General features: G+C 44.2%; 1 protein-coding gene across 9 annotated transcripts in view; it reads right to left on the bottom strand.

The window, feature by feature from the left end:
* ppfibp1b (PPFIA binding protein 1b) overlaps positions 1–17,668 on the bottom strand; it is a 43,036-nt gene that overhangs the window by 4,010 nt on the left and 21,358 nt on the right. For 2 of the 9 annotated variants that reach the window (XM_023801976.2, XM_023801977.2), the window contains exons 4-22: positions 14,709–14,795; positions 14,462–14,575; positions 13,717–13,848; positions 12,618–12,710; positions 12,232–12,324; positions 11,492–11,603; positions 10,126–10,170; positions 8,756–8,817; positions 8,557–8,641; positions 8,283–8,416; positions 6,458–6,549; positions 6,098–6,148; positions 5,901–5,955; positions 4,419–4,581; positions 3,974–4,006; positions 2,138–2,279; positions 848–979; positions 562–712; positions 173–284 (exon numbers count right to left, since the gene is read on the bottom strand). In XM_023801976.2, coding sequence (XP_023657744.1) covers positions 173–284; positions 562–712; positions 848–979; positions 2,138–2,279; positions 3,974–4,006; positions 4,419–4,581; positions 5,901–5,955; positions 6,098–6,148; positions 6,458–6,549; positions 8,283–8,416; positions 8,557–8,641; positions 8,756–8,817; positions 10,126–10,170; positions 11,492–11,603; positions 12,232–12,324; positions 12,618–12,710; positions 13,717–13,848; positions 14,462–14,575; positions 14,709–14,795 — 1,888 coding nt within the window. The remainder of the gene's footprint in view (positions 1–172; positions 285–561; positions 713–847; positions 980–2,137; positions 2,280–3,973; positions 4,007–4,418; positions 4,582–5,900; positions 5,956–6,097; positions 6,149–6,457; positions 6,550–8,282; positions 8,417–8,556; positions 8,642–8,755; positions 8,818–10,125; positions 10,171–11,491; positions 11,604–12,231; positions 12,325–12,617; positions 12,711–13,716; positions 13,849–14,461; positions 14,576–14,708; positions 14,796–17,668) is intronic. The other 7 variants (XM_023801980.2, XM_023801979.2, XM_023801981.2 and 4 more) reach the window with 7 other exon arrangements.

Raw genomic sequence — 17,668 nt, 5'->3', positions numbered from 1 at the left:
GCAAAAATGTGAAGTCTGACAGGAGACTCAGAGGGAGCAAAAACATGGACCAGCTATGGGTTCCCAAGAACCAGATGGGGAAACACTGGCTACAGTATTAACCCGTCCTTGGGAGAACCACCTTTATACACCGAGGCGCCCCAGGGGCAGCAGTACTGCTGAGGTCACTCACTGGCCACCCAGGTGTAGTCCAGCTTGCCCTTGTTATCATCCTCCTCAGAGCCCAGCGACTGCAGGGCCAGCTGGAGCTTCTTTCTGTGGAGGGGGTGCTTGATGCCCATCTCCTATGCAGTGGGAGGTGGGCAGCCAGTTAGAGACCAGGTCAACACTTACATTCTACTCAGGAAAAATAAGCAGCATTAAATGCCATATTTAATTCAAGGCAATCGATCTGCTCTTATATAACTATACAATATAAGAGCTATAAAGGGTCGAAGTTCTTTAACCATTACGCCACCTACTACCCCTGCTTTATATATTATGCTTGCAGCATATGATACAGACATTTGTAAAATCACACACGAGCTTGAACTTGTCAAACTGCTAGTGAGCAAAGCCCACCTTCTCCAGGTCCTGCTGGGACGCCTGCAGTAGAGTCTGCCCGGAGAGCACCCAGTGCCTGGCCTGAGGAACGTACATGCCCAGGCCCTGCTCCTGCAGCCAGCTGCACACCTGCTCTTTCGTCCACCTGGCAAAGGGCGTGTCCAACTCGCTGCGACAGAGGAGAGGGATGCCCTCATCTCAGCCACAGAAATAGCCATCTTGCCGCAATAACACCCCATTTACAGCTATTCCACATGGCAGGAGCTTGCAGTCACAGGACACGACTGTCCTTTTCACCACTCACTTTCTGGTGTTCTGCAGGTCACGTGACCAGCCAAGCCTGGGTCCGGCGGTGGACCTCACGCCACCCCGCTTAAACTCCGTCTCGGACATGTCGTCGTCGGGGTTGAAGGTCGTGGATTGACTTCTCTTTAGCCTACAGAAGCAATTATTTGCATCGAGTACATTGTAGTCATAATTAATCATGATTTATTACTGCCCTCATAAATATTCTAAAAAAGGTTCAAGCCTCACTGTGACCCAGTACTGGATAAGTAGTCATGGAAGATGGAATATTCAAAATATCCTACTGTAGAAATTTTTGTTTTTTACAATCTATAACTTTTTGTAGTTTGATGATCATTCATAATAAATAGATAATCTTTTGATTCTCAGAAATAAAAAAATCTAGCGCGATAACCAGTAGGGCTGGAATTTAGTCCTACACACCAATCCATTTTGAATATTGCATTTCATGGGCTTTGTCCTGTCCAGATAAATTCATACTGGACATTTTCATTCCAGGTGAAATACTTAACATTTATGCATCATCTAAGACAGTGTGTCCTCAGGGTTTTTCCTCCAGGACCCCCAGATGCTCCCTGTTTTTGCTCCCTCCCAGCTCCCTGCCAGACAGTGCAGGTTTTTGCTCCCTGCCAACTCCCTGCCAGATGGTCCACATTGCCGCTCAAATCTCCCACCCCCACCAAAGACGCATGCTTTGGCTCCAGGAAAACTCGCTCGTCCTTCAGTTGTGGCTTCCCCAAGATCAAGGGGCGCAAGAGGATGGCCCGCAAAAATACAGACTGACTGGGGATCCTCAAGGACTGGGGTTGAGAAACACTGCTTTAGGATGTAGGTTCTGATGTGAACTTTAAAAACAAGTCTTGTTCTTTGCACCATCTCTGACTGGCCCCAGGCTACATGCTTTTAACCAAGTGCAAGCTGGGAGATGTGCTTAGTCATCACCCTTAGGATAAAATTACTGTGCTTTTTCCCCGAACACAATCATCTGAAACATATTTCACTTAATCATAAATGGTCAGGGAGGAGCTGAACCAAAATAGAGTTATACGACAACAAAGTATGTAACAGAATACGGTCATTAGGAACTACAGTACAGAGAACTTCAGCTTAAACTGCTTTTAAAATCTGGGAGGTCTTATGCATGTTACTTCAGAAATGTACTTCAAATTTCAGGAAATTACACCTTAAGATCAAACAGCAGTCATACCTTTCCGTTTAACAGTCACTTAACGAGCTGCCTGTAACGAAAACCAGCTGGTGGAAGAGACCATTTTCTAAACCAACTCACTTTCCGAAGAACTTCTTGATCCCCTTGGATTTCTTCTTGCCCTCCGGCGAGGAAGGCAGGGTGTTTGTGCTGTCGCTGTCACTTGTCCGGCGAGGTATTCCTGCAAGGTCCAGGTGCTCGGTGCCCTCCCGCTCTGTTTCTGCTGCAATTGCACATAAAGGGTTAACACTGGGTGAAACTACAATTCCCACAATTTTCACTAAATGACTACAACGCTAATCAGTAAACTACGTTTCCCATAAGGCACGAGAGCACCACCCAGGCATCTAAACAGAAGACAATACTCAGTGCTGGTTTCACTGTAATAAAAAAATAAAATTATATATAATTTTTTTCACTGAAATTGAACAGAAATTTAGCTTCTACAGAGAAAGCTTCAGTTTGACAAATATGTATCAACAAATTTTTAGGAAAATTTAAGCAGGCAAAAAAATACATATTACAGCCAATTTCTGGAAATATAGCAATGGCTCAGTAAACGACATCATTTGGATAGAAAAAACCAGTACTGAGTGCGGATACAGTGCACACGGAAGCCCCCAGGAATGCCAGAGTAACCGTGGGTGGTGAGAAGACACACACAGGATGGAATTATGGGATGGAAAAAAACCCAAGACTGAACCCCATCTTCAGAGAGAAGCCAGTTCTTTACACTACTTCACTTAGGTGGCATAATTGCAGATGACGTCCAATTGTGGATAAAGAACAACTGGATATTTTTTAAAGGGAGGGAAGTATCATGAAGGCAGTAAAGCATACAGCAAAAAAAAAAAAATAATCACACATTTAAGAAGGCGGTGACAAAGCTAGCTTTTTACGATCTCAGAGAACTTATCTAGGCTGACTGTACTTGTAAGATCACCACCAACCCCTAACCAGTGAAGCTGAATGACAGAGACCGAATGACATGGCTGTGTTTTGGATATATGACAGTCATAGCAAGAGTTTAAAATCGCATCTTCATGCGTCTTAGCCATTCTCATGTGATTCGCTGTTTGGTGGAATAGGCTCCAAGGTGCCATCCCTAATACACTGCCCACTGAGCACAGACCTCCAATCTCCTGCAATGCAGACATTAATGCTGACACTGCCATATACTATATATACACAGTACCAGTAGGATTTGGACACACCTTCTTCCCATAGAAGGGTTTATTTGTACTATTATTAACATTTTTGGCTAATCACAAAGCCATCAAAACTATAAAAATAACACACATGAAACTATGCACTGACCAGAAAAGTATTAAACAAAAAGAAAATGTGTTTGAGGGGGTGGCTGTGTGGGTTGGGACTCAGCAGGTTGCTGGTTCAAATCCTTGGGTCCGCAGAGTGATCCCACCATTGGGCCCTTCAGCAAGGCCCTTAACCCCAACTGCTCCAGGGACTGGCTGACGGTACTGTCTCCTCTACACCAGTTTCATGAGGTGGCCTCCTGGGAAGCTTTTCCAGCCGTCCTGAAGGAGGACCAGCATATATGTCGAGAATTCACTGGCCACTTTCTCTTCACTCACTGGTCAAACTCCTCTCAAACCATTTCTGCTGTGTTTTGGTCAGGTGGCCAAGTCATGTGACATGACACCATCACTCTCCTTTGTATGCAACTTTGTGTGTTTAAACTTTTGACTGGTACTGTATATAGAACGGAAAGTCCACCCTGCCCATATAATTCTACTCAGCCCAGCTTATACTGTTTGTGTGCTTAGCCAGCATAACAGTAAAGCTAAATGCTTTCACATTATTCCAGAGATCACAGGAGGGGGGGCATCCAGTTGTTTGCTTGTACCCAGCTGGGCCATACTGCAGGGCCTTCAGCGGCGGGAGTCCGTACTGTACCTAACGTCGGCACGCTCGCGCTCCGGCCACGGTCTTCAGGACAGGACACAGCAGAGGACAAGGCAGAGGACACAGGTTACAGGGTGACAAGGACACAGAGGGTAGTGGGGACGGGGAGGTCATTTAGGGAGAGAGACACTGTCACCACAAAAACGGGAGTGAGGAAACGCCAAACACAAAACGCCCAACAGTACAAAGTTAGGCTTGTTTCCACACTACTGATACACTGGACAGCCAAGTGGGAACAAGAAGCAAACCAGGCAATTTCCTGCATATTACCCTGCAGCTTGCTCCACTGCAGCTGAGGCACCAACAGCGAGTCTGGCCACGAGTCATCTTTTTGTTGTAAGAAAATCTTACACTGCTTCAGACGCGACGTGAGTCACCCAAGGCGAGAGCGCAAACTGAGGGGGAGGGAACTGCGCCGTGGGCGGGTGGCCCTCACCCAGATTTGGTGCACTGGCCGTCCTTTTGCCCCCCTTGATCTTGAAGAAGCCACGACCGAACGACGAGCGAGCTTTCCTGGAGCCGAAGCTTTCGTCTTCGGTGGGGGTGGGAGACTTGGGCGGCAAGCTGACGATCGTGTCGGCCGCGTCGCTGCTTTTGCTCTGCGGGATGGAGGTATCATGTTTCATGCCAGGTAAAGCAAGAATAATGGCATGCCATTAATACTACACAAAACATTGTACATTTGCAGATACTGAATCACCACTGTTGTCTCACACTTGCAGGGTTGATGGTCTGAATGCACTCCCTCTGTCATATGAATGTCTAAAGGTGTCTCTAAATTGTGCAGGCCCATTGTTGTGTGCCCCACCCCCCCTTCCTGAGCCTGTACCGGATAAGCAGTTGAATAATACCTAGGATGGGTGTCACTGTAAATGACCAGGGCATTATGGGAGATGGCACATATTAATCTTAAATTTAATTAATTTTGCACCATATTTTTTTTTATTTCCATTGACAGAAACATTGTCAGGCTAAATACATTTTAAAAAAATAACGTGACAAGGCTTTTGCACAGAGCCCATCTGCACTAAAAACACACCTCCAAAATAATCCTAAAACAACTTGTCACTAGATGTCCAGCACAGCAAGGATGTGCAGCAATGCATCATAATCCCTGCAGGGGGTGCTAAGGGACCTTGTGTCCACACACAACTTCCTATGACTAATGTCAGTAGATGCCCATTCATGTCCATGTCAGTAGATGCCCATTCATTCATAAAACAGAGGAAATAGTCACCATTTATCAGTTGGTTGAGTATTGTATGTGGGCCTCAAGTTATTTTGAAAGCTGATTTTTTTATTTAAACATTATTATTATTAGGGAAGATCAGGTTGAGTAAGGCTGAGGAATAAAGTGACGAAAATGCAACTGAAAGATGATTTTACCAGACATTTTACATAACAGCTGTGGTTTAAAAACCTAGCGAAATTAAAAAATCTCTCTATTAATATTTGACAACAAAGTATTAAATAATCATTAAATAAGAACTGGTATTTTAGTGCTTTTCTCTATTTTGGAGGACTGCTTATAAACAGACTAAACAGAGGTGACTGGTTCCAGGTGTTCACAGCAGGCTGTTCTGCTCCATCTGGGGCTTCAGCGTGAGCTTTGCTAAAGGGCGCAGTCTCCTTGAACAGGCTCCCCTTGTGGTCAGAGACACGCCTTTGGCACACGTGCACACGTGGTGAAACATGAGCACGGAAACCAAAACCTCCCCCACGTGTGCACATTCCTCTTAGGCGCACATACACTTCACATTTTCTGCTGAATCTGTACTTTCTGCCATTAGAATAGACATTTTGGATTTCAGATTCTGATTAGTACAGTCAACTTTGTTGACATGTTGCTCACTCATTAAAACAACCCTAGTAACATTCACTCTGTCAGCTGTGTAGAATCGGGCGAGATCCCTCTAACCTTCTCAGTGCTGTCCAGGTTGTCCACACTGCCTGCCTTGGCAATACCTTCTGACCTGCAAAGTGAAATCCCAGAGTGGTCAGAAGTAACAGGCATATCTTCATACAGGAGTGACAGAACAGTGGCCTTCAGCCCAGAGCAAAACCACGGAAGAAAGCCTCAAGATAGAAAATGCAATGCCTTAAGAGCGCACTCACTGCAGACTGTCGCACAGTGCAGATTCCTGGGTAATTGACACTGCCAAGGTACTGCAGGAACGGAAACAGAGGTGTTGAGCAGTTAACGTGGATGGGACTGGAACAGCTAGGTAGGAATGTTATTGTGAATCCTGTTCTCCATCTTCAAAGGGTCTGCATTAATCTGATTTTTTATCTTAGACAATCATGGTATGAAATTATCCAAGAGAAAACATCATGGTATTATGTATTATATTCATACTATTATGCGATAGATTGCTGACACTGGGAGGTGACAAATCTGAAGATGGCAGAGGTGAACAGAGAGTTCCTGACAGAACAGGACACAAGAACATACAAATGGGTTACAGTAAAGCTCACCTGTCGACTCCAGGGACCTTGTCTACGTTCGTCTCAGAGGAGGCCTTGTACACGGTTGGAGATCCATGGAGGAGGTCGGGGCATGGTGCTCGCTTCATATAGAACAATAAGGAGAGAAAGTGGAGAAAGAGTAGGGTAGGGGTAGAGAGAGAGAGAGAGAGAGAGGGTTCATTTCAGGGCCATCAACATCTCCAAATTTGCCAAGAAAATGCCAGAAGTTATTTACTTTCATGACATTAAGAAACATCCTAGCAGGTGAGGCACTGACCTGTTATTAGCTCAGTCTGACTCTTCCTACCACGAGACACAATGTGTACCTCACTTTTTGATAAGTTCCGGTCAGCAGAACCTTTTAGGGCGTTTTTCCACCGCACCAGGTACCGTACTTTTGGTACTTTAGGTACTTCCATGAAGTGCCGAAAGTTTGGTACTTCTTTCATGTCGGTTTTCCACTGGCGTAAAAAATGGTACCGGTGCCAAATGACATCATCAGTGACCGCCCCTGACTGACAGCCCAAAATTAAAACTAACAGTTGAGGCTGGAAAATGCGGTTTATTGTTCTGACAGCTTCTATCACAGTATAAGATTTAGTAAAATCCTAATCATGCTGCCATCAATTACATTTACGTAGGTACACTTACTTTGGCTAAGCTGATCAAAGCAGTAAGAATTAACTTACTGCTAATTCAGTCTTTTGAAAGCAAACAAATTATTTAATTTTGTTTTTTGATTTTCAAGCGGCATTGTTCGGTGTTTCGCGTGTGCCCCATTTCTTCCAAGCGGCTTGGTATTACGGTGTTCCGGGCAATTCAGTTTCCCTATGTTTCTCCTGTCTATCAGGAAATAATGTTTCCCCTAATATTAAAGCAAAGAGGTATGTGAAATGTCTGAAAATCACTCAGGTACATTATTACATATGAATACAGTAGATCGTCACGCATAATATAGTCTTATAAGCAATAGGCCTACTATACCGTTTTCATCAAGAAATATCTCTATCCACAGAATTAAGTAATTTCATTTATTATCTGTAAAAACAAAAAACATAGAAAAGGGATGTGATGTTTTAAAATTAATATATGGCCTGTTTACCTCAAGAGCTTCGTAAAAAGACATGAAAACAACAGCTAAATTGTACAAATCAGCGCGCGACAGGGGAAACATATAGGGAAACTGAATTGCCAGCAACGGCAAAAACTTTTATTTCGAGTCGTGCCATCCAAATCCCACTGGATCGGTTCATCCGACCATATGGCGATTAAAGCCTGCGTTTCCTCGTTTGTCCATCCTTCCATTTTACTTTTTTATATTTTTGTTTCTACTGCTTTTTATTTTGTTTCTCGCTGTGATCGCTCTGTTCGCTGTGTGTTTCAAAAGATGGCGGTTGTATTTTGTGTTTCAGCGACATGCTATTTGCATAACCAATCGACAGCAAATACGTCTGCAAGTCCCACCCCAAAGTACCGAAGTACCAAAGGAGTACCCCAACTGGTTTGGCACTTTTGGTACTCGAGATTTCGGTACTGGTGCTCGACCGGAAGTCAATGGAAAAGCGAAAGTACCGAAAGTACCGTACCGAAAGTACCGTACTTTGTGCGGTGGAAAAGCGCCCTTACATAACTGTGCGGTACTTAGCAAGCAGCCATAAATATGAACTGTGTGCTAATTTGCTTGACTAAAAAGCTGCTTTGAGTGAGGAAAAAAAAAATGTAATCAATAAACTAGTAGAGCTATCATGGTCTTCAGCCACATTAAGAAGCCATCCTTAAGATTTGAGCACCAGACACTCAGCTTGTGGAACCATTTGGATGCTGGAGGAGATACCTCATCTGGGCTTTTTCTGATCATGTCCTCAAAAATTGGGGAGGACGGCTTCTCCAGCTCAGCAGCCACAGAAGCCATCAGAGATGCAGAGGCGTCACTGTAGGTCTCATCACTGTCCCCATCTTTCAGCTTGTCTAAAAGTGATTTATCACATGTCAGGAGACTGGGAAAAACTATTAAAGGGAATTCCTACTAAAGTAAATGGAATTCCCTTTACTTTAATTAGAAAGTTTATAGTGACTAACGCCCCCTGGTGTTGGTTTTTTCCCCACACCTTTTTTTCCCTGTACAGACATCACCATGTCTTGGACCTTCTTATAGCGATTTAGCGACTGTCGTAGCTCCTCGATCTTGCGATCCTAGGGACAGGCGTAGAACAGCGGGAGTAAAATCAGAACGTTACCTGGGAGATGACGTAACCTAGGCAACACCGTCGGCACAGAAACGGCGTCAGGGTACAGAAATCAACCAACCTTCTCCTCGTTCGCCGCCATCAGTGACTCCACAGCCTTCTTCATTTTCTGTACTTCGAAGTCTGAGGGGGAGGGATTAAAGTAAATTTAATATTAAGCGTAAAAGGAGCCGGGATCTAGCTCAGAATCTCGAGACGTGGGACACACAGGTCCAGACAAACAATGATACGGGACAAGCCCAGATCTTTGGATGGGGCGGATAGTGTTTAACACAGAGCACATGCCTAGAGGAGTTTACGGCAGAGCCTGGTGACAGCATGTGATGGTGGCGCCGCGAAGGAAACGTGTTAGCTGCGCGTGCCAGTAGGGGGCAGGGTAGGGCACAAGGGTGGGACTGGACAGATTGGGGTGGGGGTGGGGGGGGCAGCCACAAGAGCAGGAAGGACAGAGGCAGCTAAGTGTGGCTGAGGAGCATATCCACGGAGCGCGTACACAGTGACAGACGCTACTCCCCGAATTCCTGGAGGATTGACCCAGTCTATTTAAATTCATCCTACCTAGAGTGAGCTTTCCTTCATTATTTAAAATCATGCTGGAAGGATCACTAGCCACTCTCCTCTAACACTAACAGAGATACATGCGGGATTCCAGAATGTGTACATCATACACAAATGCCTGTCTTTACATCCTAAGGTATTTTCTGTATCCTAGAGGCACTTCCTGACTTACAAACGCAAGTCAGACATGTGGATGGAAGTTTCTTTATTTACTTATGATGCATTTCCCCCAGTAAAGGAAGCCCTCCCACACATGCGGATATCCACAATACAGGGCAAAGGGCTGCATCATGCAAAAAAAAATTTCATTACCACCTAGACTAGAAACACACACAATATCAAACCTTCTCTCAAGAACCTGCAATTTTTAGGTACAACAAAACAGCAGAAGCACATGCCTGTAGATTTGGGGAGAAAATACGTCGGTCAGACACAAGGTTTGAATCCACAACCCTGTAGCTGCCCGGCTACGCCACACCCCTGACCATCCCTTGGTCCTATCGCTCGGCGAAATGTGTAAAAATAACATTCCAGTGCCTCCAGATGTTATCCAGTGCTGGAATACCCCCCTCCCACACACACAAGCCAACACTTAACGATAAAGCCACTATTTTGCTACAAATAGCAAACATCCTGCCTGTTTTTCACGAAGCGACCGACTGATTCAGACGCAGTTGGCAGTGGTACGTAAGGGTCTCTGAAACGGTTCAAATGTTCCTCAGAACACAGAGGTGGGTGACCTCGCCCATAAGCTGCGAACAGCACACCAGCAGGTCAGGCTTTGCCTGTACATGCAAACTATGAAGACAGCAGACAGAGACATGGAGAGATAACCGAAAGACCCCCACCCCCACCCTGCTCCCTCTCCCTTACGTTTTTCTTTCAGCTTCTTTTTATAAGACTCATCTGTGGGGGAGACTGAGCAAGACACAGATTGGTTAAAATGATTCGCTTTGTGCAAAATGCTCATTTAACAAAATCTACAGATCTGTACAGATACAAACACAACTTAGAGTTTCTTAACACTGACCCTAAGGACCCCATAGGTATCCTGGTCTTTTGGCTGCAGTCCTAATTAAGCTGTTGACTGAATTCTCAATGGCCCCCTCGATACCTCCCTTTGCAATTTTTGCATTTCCCAGCTTCAGTTGCATTTTTCCAGCAGCAGTGTTGTTACATGTGTGAAATGTTATTCCTATTGAATAAAAACATGTTCTGGATTGGGCTGGAGAGACTAGATAAGCCAAACATTAAACACTTGACTAGGGTAGCACAGTGATGAACGCCTGCCTCACACTGCCACCCCTAGAGGTGTGCAGGTTCTCCCAGTATAAAGGCTCACGATTAAACGGAATGGTGTCCCTCAAGCTAGGTAGACACAAGTCGATGGCAAAACACTAGCACCGTGGCCGACAAGCGATCGCCATTGTCAAAATTTGCTCCGGCACATACCAGCATGACTAGAGGTGATGACTGACGTACAGTCCAATCAGAACTTCGATACCAATTCAATATGCTAAAAATCTGCCAAAACAGCCCTGACGGGGACAGACTTGGTCCGGCCGGCCGCACACACTGGCACGATAAGCAATCACCACCTTTCATTGACAGCCGGACAGCCCAAAAATCCGCTTGGTATGTTCCAGGCTTAAATTTCCCATAGTGTGCATACATGTTCTGTGGTAGACTGGCATCCTATTCAGGCTGTACCTCCGTTGTCTGCTCAATGGACAGACATTTTTTTTTGCACAAATCTAGCTCTAAACACAATGGATGGGCCTTGCAGCTTTTGCTAGATGTGACACCTCCACCAGTGGCTCCCTAAGCCTTATTACGGAGTTAAGGAGAACTCAAGATTTACATGGGGTCCTCAGGAACAGGATTAGGAAACCCTGATCTGTTCATTCTGCCATGTCTCAAACTGTTTGCACAAAGAAAACAAGTTATAACAACAAGCGTAATGAAAACCAAAACCATTATTTGAGATACAGGTTGATTCATTAGGAAGCCTTCATCCAGATTGACATTTAAAATTCCGTTAATTTTTTTTAGAATTAATATCCAGTAAAGCAGTATAAAGGGCTTATATGCCGCCGTTTACTACTTCACATCTGCCAATGAGATCAAAGTACTTTGGGCTTGTGCATGTATGGGTAGGTGCACATTTTTGGAGAGAATTTCACATGCTTGTTGTGTAGAGCCGGGAATTGCGCCGGCGTGTATCGGAGCACGCTCTCACCTTTCTCCGCTCCTTCCCTGCTTTCCGTCGATTGGAAGTGCGCCTCGCCCTGCAGTCTCTCCAGCTCTACGTCTCGGTTTTCCAGCTGCCTCTTCAGTGTTCCCAAGTCATCCTGTCCGACACAGGACAGCATTAGAGTTCTGTGCCCACCCAGAAGCCCCCGGCAGCAACCAATCACTTCTGATAGCGGGCGAAAAGCATGCAAAGGTACCAACTGCACTTGAGTCGCCTCAAATGTGCACCTAAAGAAGCCCTCAACTGCAGGCTTTAGTCTGCCTCTCTAGGGGCTCCATCAAAGAGTAGAGTAATCTGTCATCCACCGAGGACAATGATCCCTTCAGGGATCCCTACATATCTATCACCACAAGCTCTTCAAATTGGGCTTCAACTTCCAGTTCAAAGCCATTTAAAATCAATGACCCTACTCATCTTTACCTGACTGAAAGTGTTTAAAATGCACCTTTTGAGAGCTTAATCTTGCTTTGACAGAACTTTGACAGTAACCAGTGCCATCTCATGCCATGTCCAGTTTGGAGACTTTCTGGAAATGTTCCTTGGTTCAGATAGAAATCCAGAGAGCACTGCTTGGGCCAATTCCTAGCAGAACTGGAACTTCAACCATCCCAGCTGCAGTCACACTGGCCCGCTCCCGTGCAATTTCACGGTAATAAAACCGGATCATGCAGGAAGTCAACACACACGGGCAGGTCAGGAACACGAGAGGCCAGCGACAACCACACCTTCAGGGCTTGGATTTTGAGGTCCTTCCTCTGTTTCTCATATTGTATCTGCCCAACTTTGATTTTCAGGCTAGAGAGTTTAGCCATTAGAGACTAGCAGCAGAGCAGTTAGCAAAGGGAGAAACGGAAAGGTAAAATTAATAATGACAGCGATAGGAAGAACAAACAAGTGCAGAAAAGAAATTAAGAGCTATGAAAAAATACCTTCAAGAATTAGATTGGTTTAAGTCCCAGTTCCCTATTTTAATTGTCATATTTGTAAAGAAATCTCAAGAAAGAGAGAAGAGTGACATAGCAGTGCGCAGTTTAAGAACAATCACTCATGGCGCATGACTGCACATAAGCACACAGTAACGCAAATCCACTGAGCACAGGGAAAACCTGACCTTGGTGGATTTCAGTTTTTTCTCATATTGCAGTCGTTCGTCCTCAATTTCTTTCACTCTGTACCTCAGCTCACTGATTTCCTGGATCAATCCCTGGGGAGACAGAAATCCACTTCAGGAACATGACCAGAGAGAGTTACTTACAAACCTAGGGGCCAAACTATTATTGAATTAATCGCGAGCTAACACACAGCACTTAGCACATGGAAGCACGCGTTCATCACTCCTGGTTCCAGTTGAAGCAAAGCCAGCTCCAAACAACCAGTGATTTCATTCCTACACAGCTGTAAGTCAATGTAGAAAAAAAAACAGAAAACACACAGGAAACTGAGGCACAGAGGAAGAAAGATGTCTCTGATCAAGGTTAAAAAAGTCAAGCCTTTCAGGAGCACTTTAAGCGTGCAATGGACTAATCAATGCTTAGCACTGCTACAACAATTTTTGGAAAATGCCCCCTCTTGGGTACAGCCACCCACTCTCAAGAAACAAGTCATCTATACAACATTTTTGAGCTCTCCCTGGAAAATTTGATATTTGCCCTTCACCAGATATCTGCCCAAGGCACAGCAATGAAAAAGAGCAGCTTTGACACTTATACATTCCTGACCGTTAGGATAGTTTTAAAAAATAGCTTTTGCCATAAAACTTTAGCTAAAATGGTTCATATGACTGGTTCTGGTGACCCACATCCGAACCAAGCACTTGAGTGGACTATAAAAGGAAAGTCAATTTTTAACACCAGTAGATCCTGCAGGTCCAGCAATATCCTCCTGCAGCCCAAAAACATGCAGTTCAGCTTGACTGGAGTCAAACATGTCCCTGGTTTTAGGAGTGTCACTGATTTCCGTGCAAAGGACAGGCACCTCAAACAGAGTGCCCCTTGTTACAGTGATAAGTAAGCAGTTAAGCAAGATGGGTGGATGGTTTAGGAGCATTTAGTCTTCCACCCAAGTAAGGTCAGTGATATCAACTGTAAACCTGCACATACTTCAGGCCATTATGTTCATCAAATGCTCAGGCTCTCACTCAAGATTGACTCTATGGTGAGAAAGTATGACACACCTTTGGAAGTTTGGAAGGTATGACCACCAGCCCTTACCTCACTGTCCCTGAACCCATCATCAAATTCCAGCGGGTCCTTCCCCATAGTGGTGAGCTTCATGTTCAGGTTGGAGACCTCGGCCATCAGGGCCAACTTCTGCGTCTCCAGAGAGGTTCTGCTCAACAGCTCCTGAAGGTAACAAAAGCCACAGCATAATACCCAGGTCTAACAACACATGATTATCACATGGACAATTACTCTTTTGTTAGTTTTGTATTTAACCCATTTTGCCACCAGCAAGCAGACCTGGAATTGAACAAAAACCAGAATGGAAAGTTGCTTATGGTTAGTTTCATCCACAGTAACTGAAGAAATGCTAGTTACATTACAAGTAACTGGTCCAGTCATCAGGTTCATCTGAAGTGGGAAAACACTGAAACAGTTTCAGCAAAGTACTATTTTAGTAATATAGAGTTTCACATATTCCCACTGAATTGAACCGTACATCTTGCTTAACATATACTTGCCTGTTAGACTGGAGTAATGCATCAGACAATTTATAATGTTTAATGAAAGAAATTTGGTTGATAAACTATTATAATGCCCACAATTAGCACAAGGACAGAGCATGTGTCGAAAGCAACATGGTTGAAATAATACAAATAGATTATCATTTCAGACTCTGACTAGAGTACAACAAGGAAGAGCATTTTATTAATTAACTTAAGCTAATTGGCCCACTTAAAGCTAACCAGGTTTACTGAGGCAGACATGATCAAAAATGACTGAGTAGGAGGGTCACCTGTTGCAGCATTTCCTCTGTTGCATTCAGCTTTTCCCGGTGTTCCTCAAGGCACAGGTCCAAGTCCCGGATCTTTTCTCCCTGCGCTTCCACCTGGTCTGTCAACACACTCACCTGCAGAGCCACACATGCATATCACAACTGTATGCTCAGCTCTTCATCTGCATTTGCTAATCTCAAGATGCTTCACACCACATGACATCAGACTCTTAACTTAGGGATGGAAAGGCAGCATTTTGCAGCTTACCTGCAAGATCAGCGACTCTTTGTCACTCTCCAATCGTCCAAGTCTCTCCTGGTAGACATCACCCCCGAGAGAAATGTGTCCGTTTGTCTAAATAAGGAAATAAGAATGACAGACTATTTTAATTTGACATATTTATGTCTTTTAGCCTTTGTTTTTATAAAAACACAGTACAAATTAGCAATTGAGCCAGTCTTTAAATGTGCCTGAAATATGACACATGACTAAGGTGATAAACTACCCAGTTTAGAATCAGATCTCCAACCCCTTCTGATTTCCATGCTTTGGACTCTGTAGAAGAGGTGTGCAAAAAACCCATATATGATTGTTAGTTCCATATCCATGAGAAAAGATCATCCGTATTACAGACCTAGTATCTTAAACTCATTGAAGATGGCAAGTTGAAAGAACATCATTGAGGGATTGTGCCATAAAAAGAGATTTCATAAACCCATTCACATTTCAACATTGGTAGCTGTGAACCAAATCACACACGAATGAGTGTTGTGTGTTCAAAACAGCAGTAGCTTCCTATCTATTCCCTTCATCCATCAGTCTAATATAGCATTACAGTAACAAACAGCAAATCACAGGAAGCACAGGGCTCATGGCAGGCAATCGCTGGGCATGTTTGTTTATCAGTCCCTCTGCGATGCCGGTGTTGCAGGAGGAAAACCGAGTCCCGGGGGAAACCCATGAGGATGGGGGAGACCATGACAGTGTGACACAGCTGCATAGCAGAGCCGGATATGAATGTACAGGCCGGGAGCTGCAGGGCAAGACCAGCACCCACTTGCACACCACAGCAAAGCAACTACAATTATAAGTGTTACAGTTAAAGGACACACACACACACACACACACACACACACACACACACACACACACACACACACACACACACACACACACACACACACACACAAACACACACACACACACACAGAAATGCTAATACAAAATTAAACAGTCACAGAATACATATTCCTGTCTCCAAAACCATTCAGAGGGTCCTGCTAAGGTCAAACTGATGTGTTTACCAAGTACTTGGAGACAGGGAGGTAAACATGCACTGAAAAACAAGGAACATCATTCCTGCTAAGCCAAACTGGGCCATAGGGTCTGGGGTGACACACTGCATTCAACTGCATCCTAACTGGCTGCATATTTGGCAGTTACATATTTAGAGGCGTTTCGAAAAAGTTCAGGTATACAGTTTCTGGCAGGAAATTATGATCTTTTTAACATTTCCTGATGATTTCACCAGTATTAAATTTACCCACATTGAATCAATACAACGAGAATGGCTTGAATTTAGAGAAAAATGTTTTCATCCCACATCTGGCCACCTCAAACACTCCGTCATGCATGTTTCGCTTTAAGGGCCCCTAGAGGCAGCCATGTGACGGAAACCCCAAGATTGGTTTTATTTCTATGTGAATGAGGTAAAACCGCCAAGCCCGTTAGGTGTTTGGGGGGAAAACTGATACGGAAAGGGGCTCAAAAGGGGCCAATTTGGGAAGGTCCCTGCAGACCACATCAGCTCTAAAGCTGCAAATATGTTCTACAGCCTTCTCTTTGGTAGACATCAATCCATCCTCAACCACAGTGAGAGAGAAAGAGGCAGACAGCGAAGCAGACGATTGAAAATCAGGCCTATAATAAAGTGGAGGACAGAGTGCTTTTTTTTCTTTTTTTTAAAAAAAATATTTACGGGCTCTCCTTCCAAACACACACAGCACTGCATTCAGCCCTATCCTGACGCCTGACTCCAGGACCACTTTGTTCCACTACATTTAAAGCTTTCAGATGAGCACGGTTACATCACCAGGTCTGATGTAACCCAGACGACACGGAGGGGCCCCCTTACGGCGCTGCTTGCTGCTTCCAGGGACAGGCTACTGCGTTTAGGACACATACCAGGGATGGTTCACCGGGTGCAGCCTAGCTGCCGTGAAACGGGGACAAAGCTTACCAGCCTTAAAGGGGCAGTTCACCAAAACTGAAAAAGATGCATTTTAGAGGAGCTTCAGTGCTATCTATCCATCTAGGTTGTTCTGCTGGGAGTTGCTTAGTTTTAAAAATATTCGCTGGGTTTCTCTCGAATATAATGGGAGTGAAGAAGTGCCAGAAGAATTAATTTTTCAAATGTATCTAACAGCAATGTCTCTACCCAGAAATCATGACCCGGTCTTTGCAAACTATTTTCTTCTACTGAATTCCATACACCGCACAGAAGATACAAGCACAAGCACTCCAAGGGTATCTTCTGCACAGTGATATGAGCAACTAGGCCATGATTTCTGGCAAGAGATGTTGTCGTTGAATTGTTCTAATGTATTTTTTTGGTGCTTTAATCACTACAGAAAGAACGCCACTCAATCTCATTATATTAGAGGAAAGCCTGACATTACTGTAGCAGATATCTACAAAACTAGGCAAATCCCAGAACAACAACCTAGATGGAGAGATAGCACTAAATCCCCTCTAAAACATCTTTTTTTCAGTTTTGGGGTGAACTGCCCCTTTAAAACAAAAGCAAAATCCACATTAGGGCTGTGCAATATAGCATAAAATTCATATTGCGGTATAATTTGAACCATAGAAGGTAGACGGTATATATTGGGGTATATGATTTGATCTGTAAATTTCAATATAACTGTTTTTGAAAGGGTAACATAAGTCCATAGCAAAGGAATTGCAGCAGGAAGTTGTATAATAAACTGTTAACACATTTCAAAGTAGTCGTGAACGTAGAATATTTATTGTGCAAATTTGCAATTATAGAAAAAATATGAAAAGATTTCAAGTAACTTCCCTGGGTTTATCTTATATTAAAAACACAGGTTTGTTTTGTAAACTGTAGGTAAGCAGAAAACAAGACACAGAACCTGCAAGGGTTCGGGTACCCGACGGGTGACCCGCAAATTTTGATGAAAAATATTCTACTGTGTCGGATACGG

The sequence above is a fragment of the Paramormyrops kingsleyae genome, chromosome 3 (genome assembly GCF_048594095.1).
Source record: "Paramormyrops kingsleyae isolate MSU_618 chromosome 3, PKINGS_0.4, whole genome shotgun sequence".
Classification (NCBI taxonomy): domain Eukaryota; kingdom Metazoa; phylum Chordata; class Actinopteri; order Osteoglossiformes; family Mormyridae; genus Paramormyrops; species Paramormyrops kingsleyae.
The sequence above is the reverse complement of the archived record's forward strand: the minus strand, read 5'-3'. Positions and strand labels throughout refer to the sequence as shown.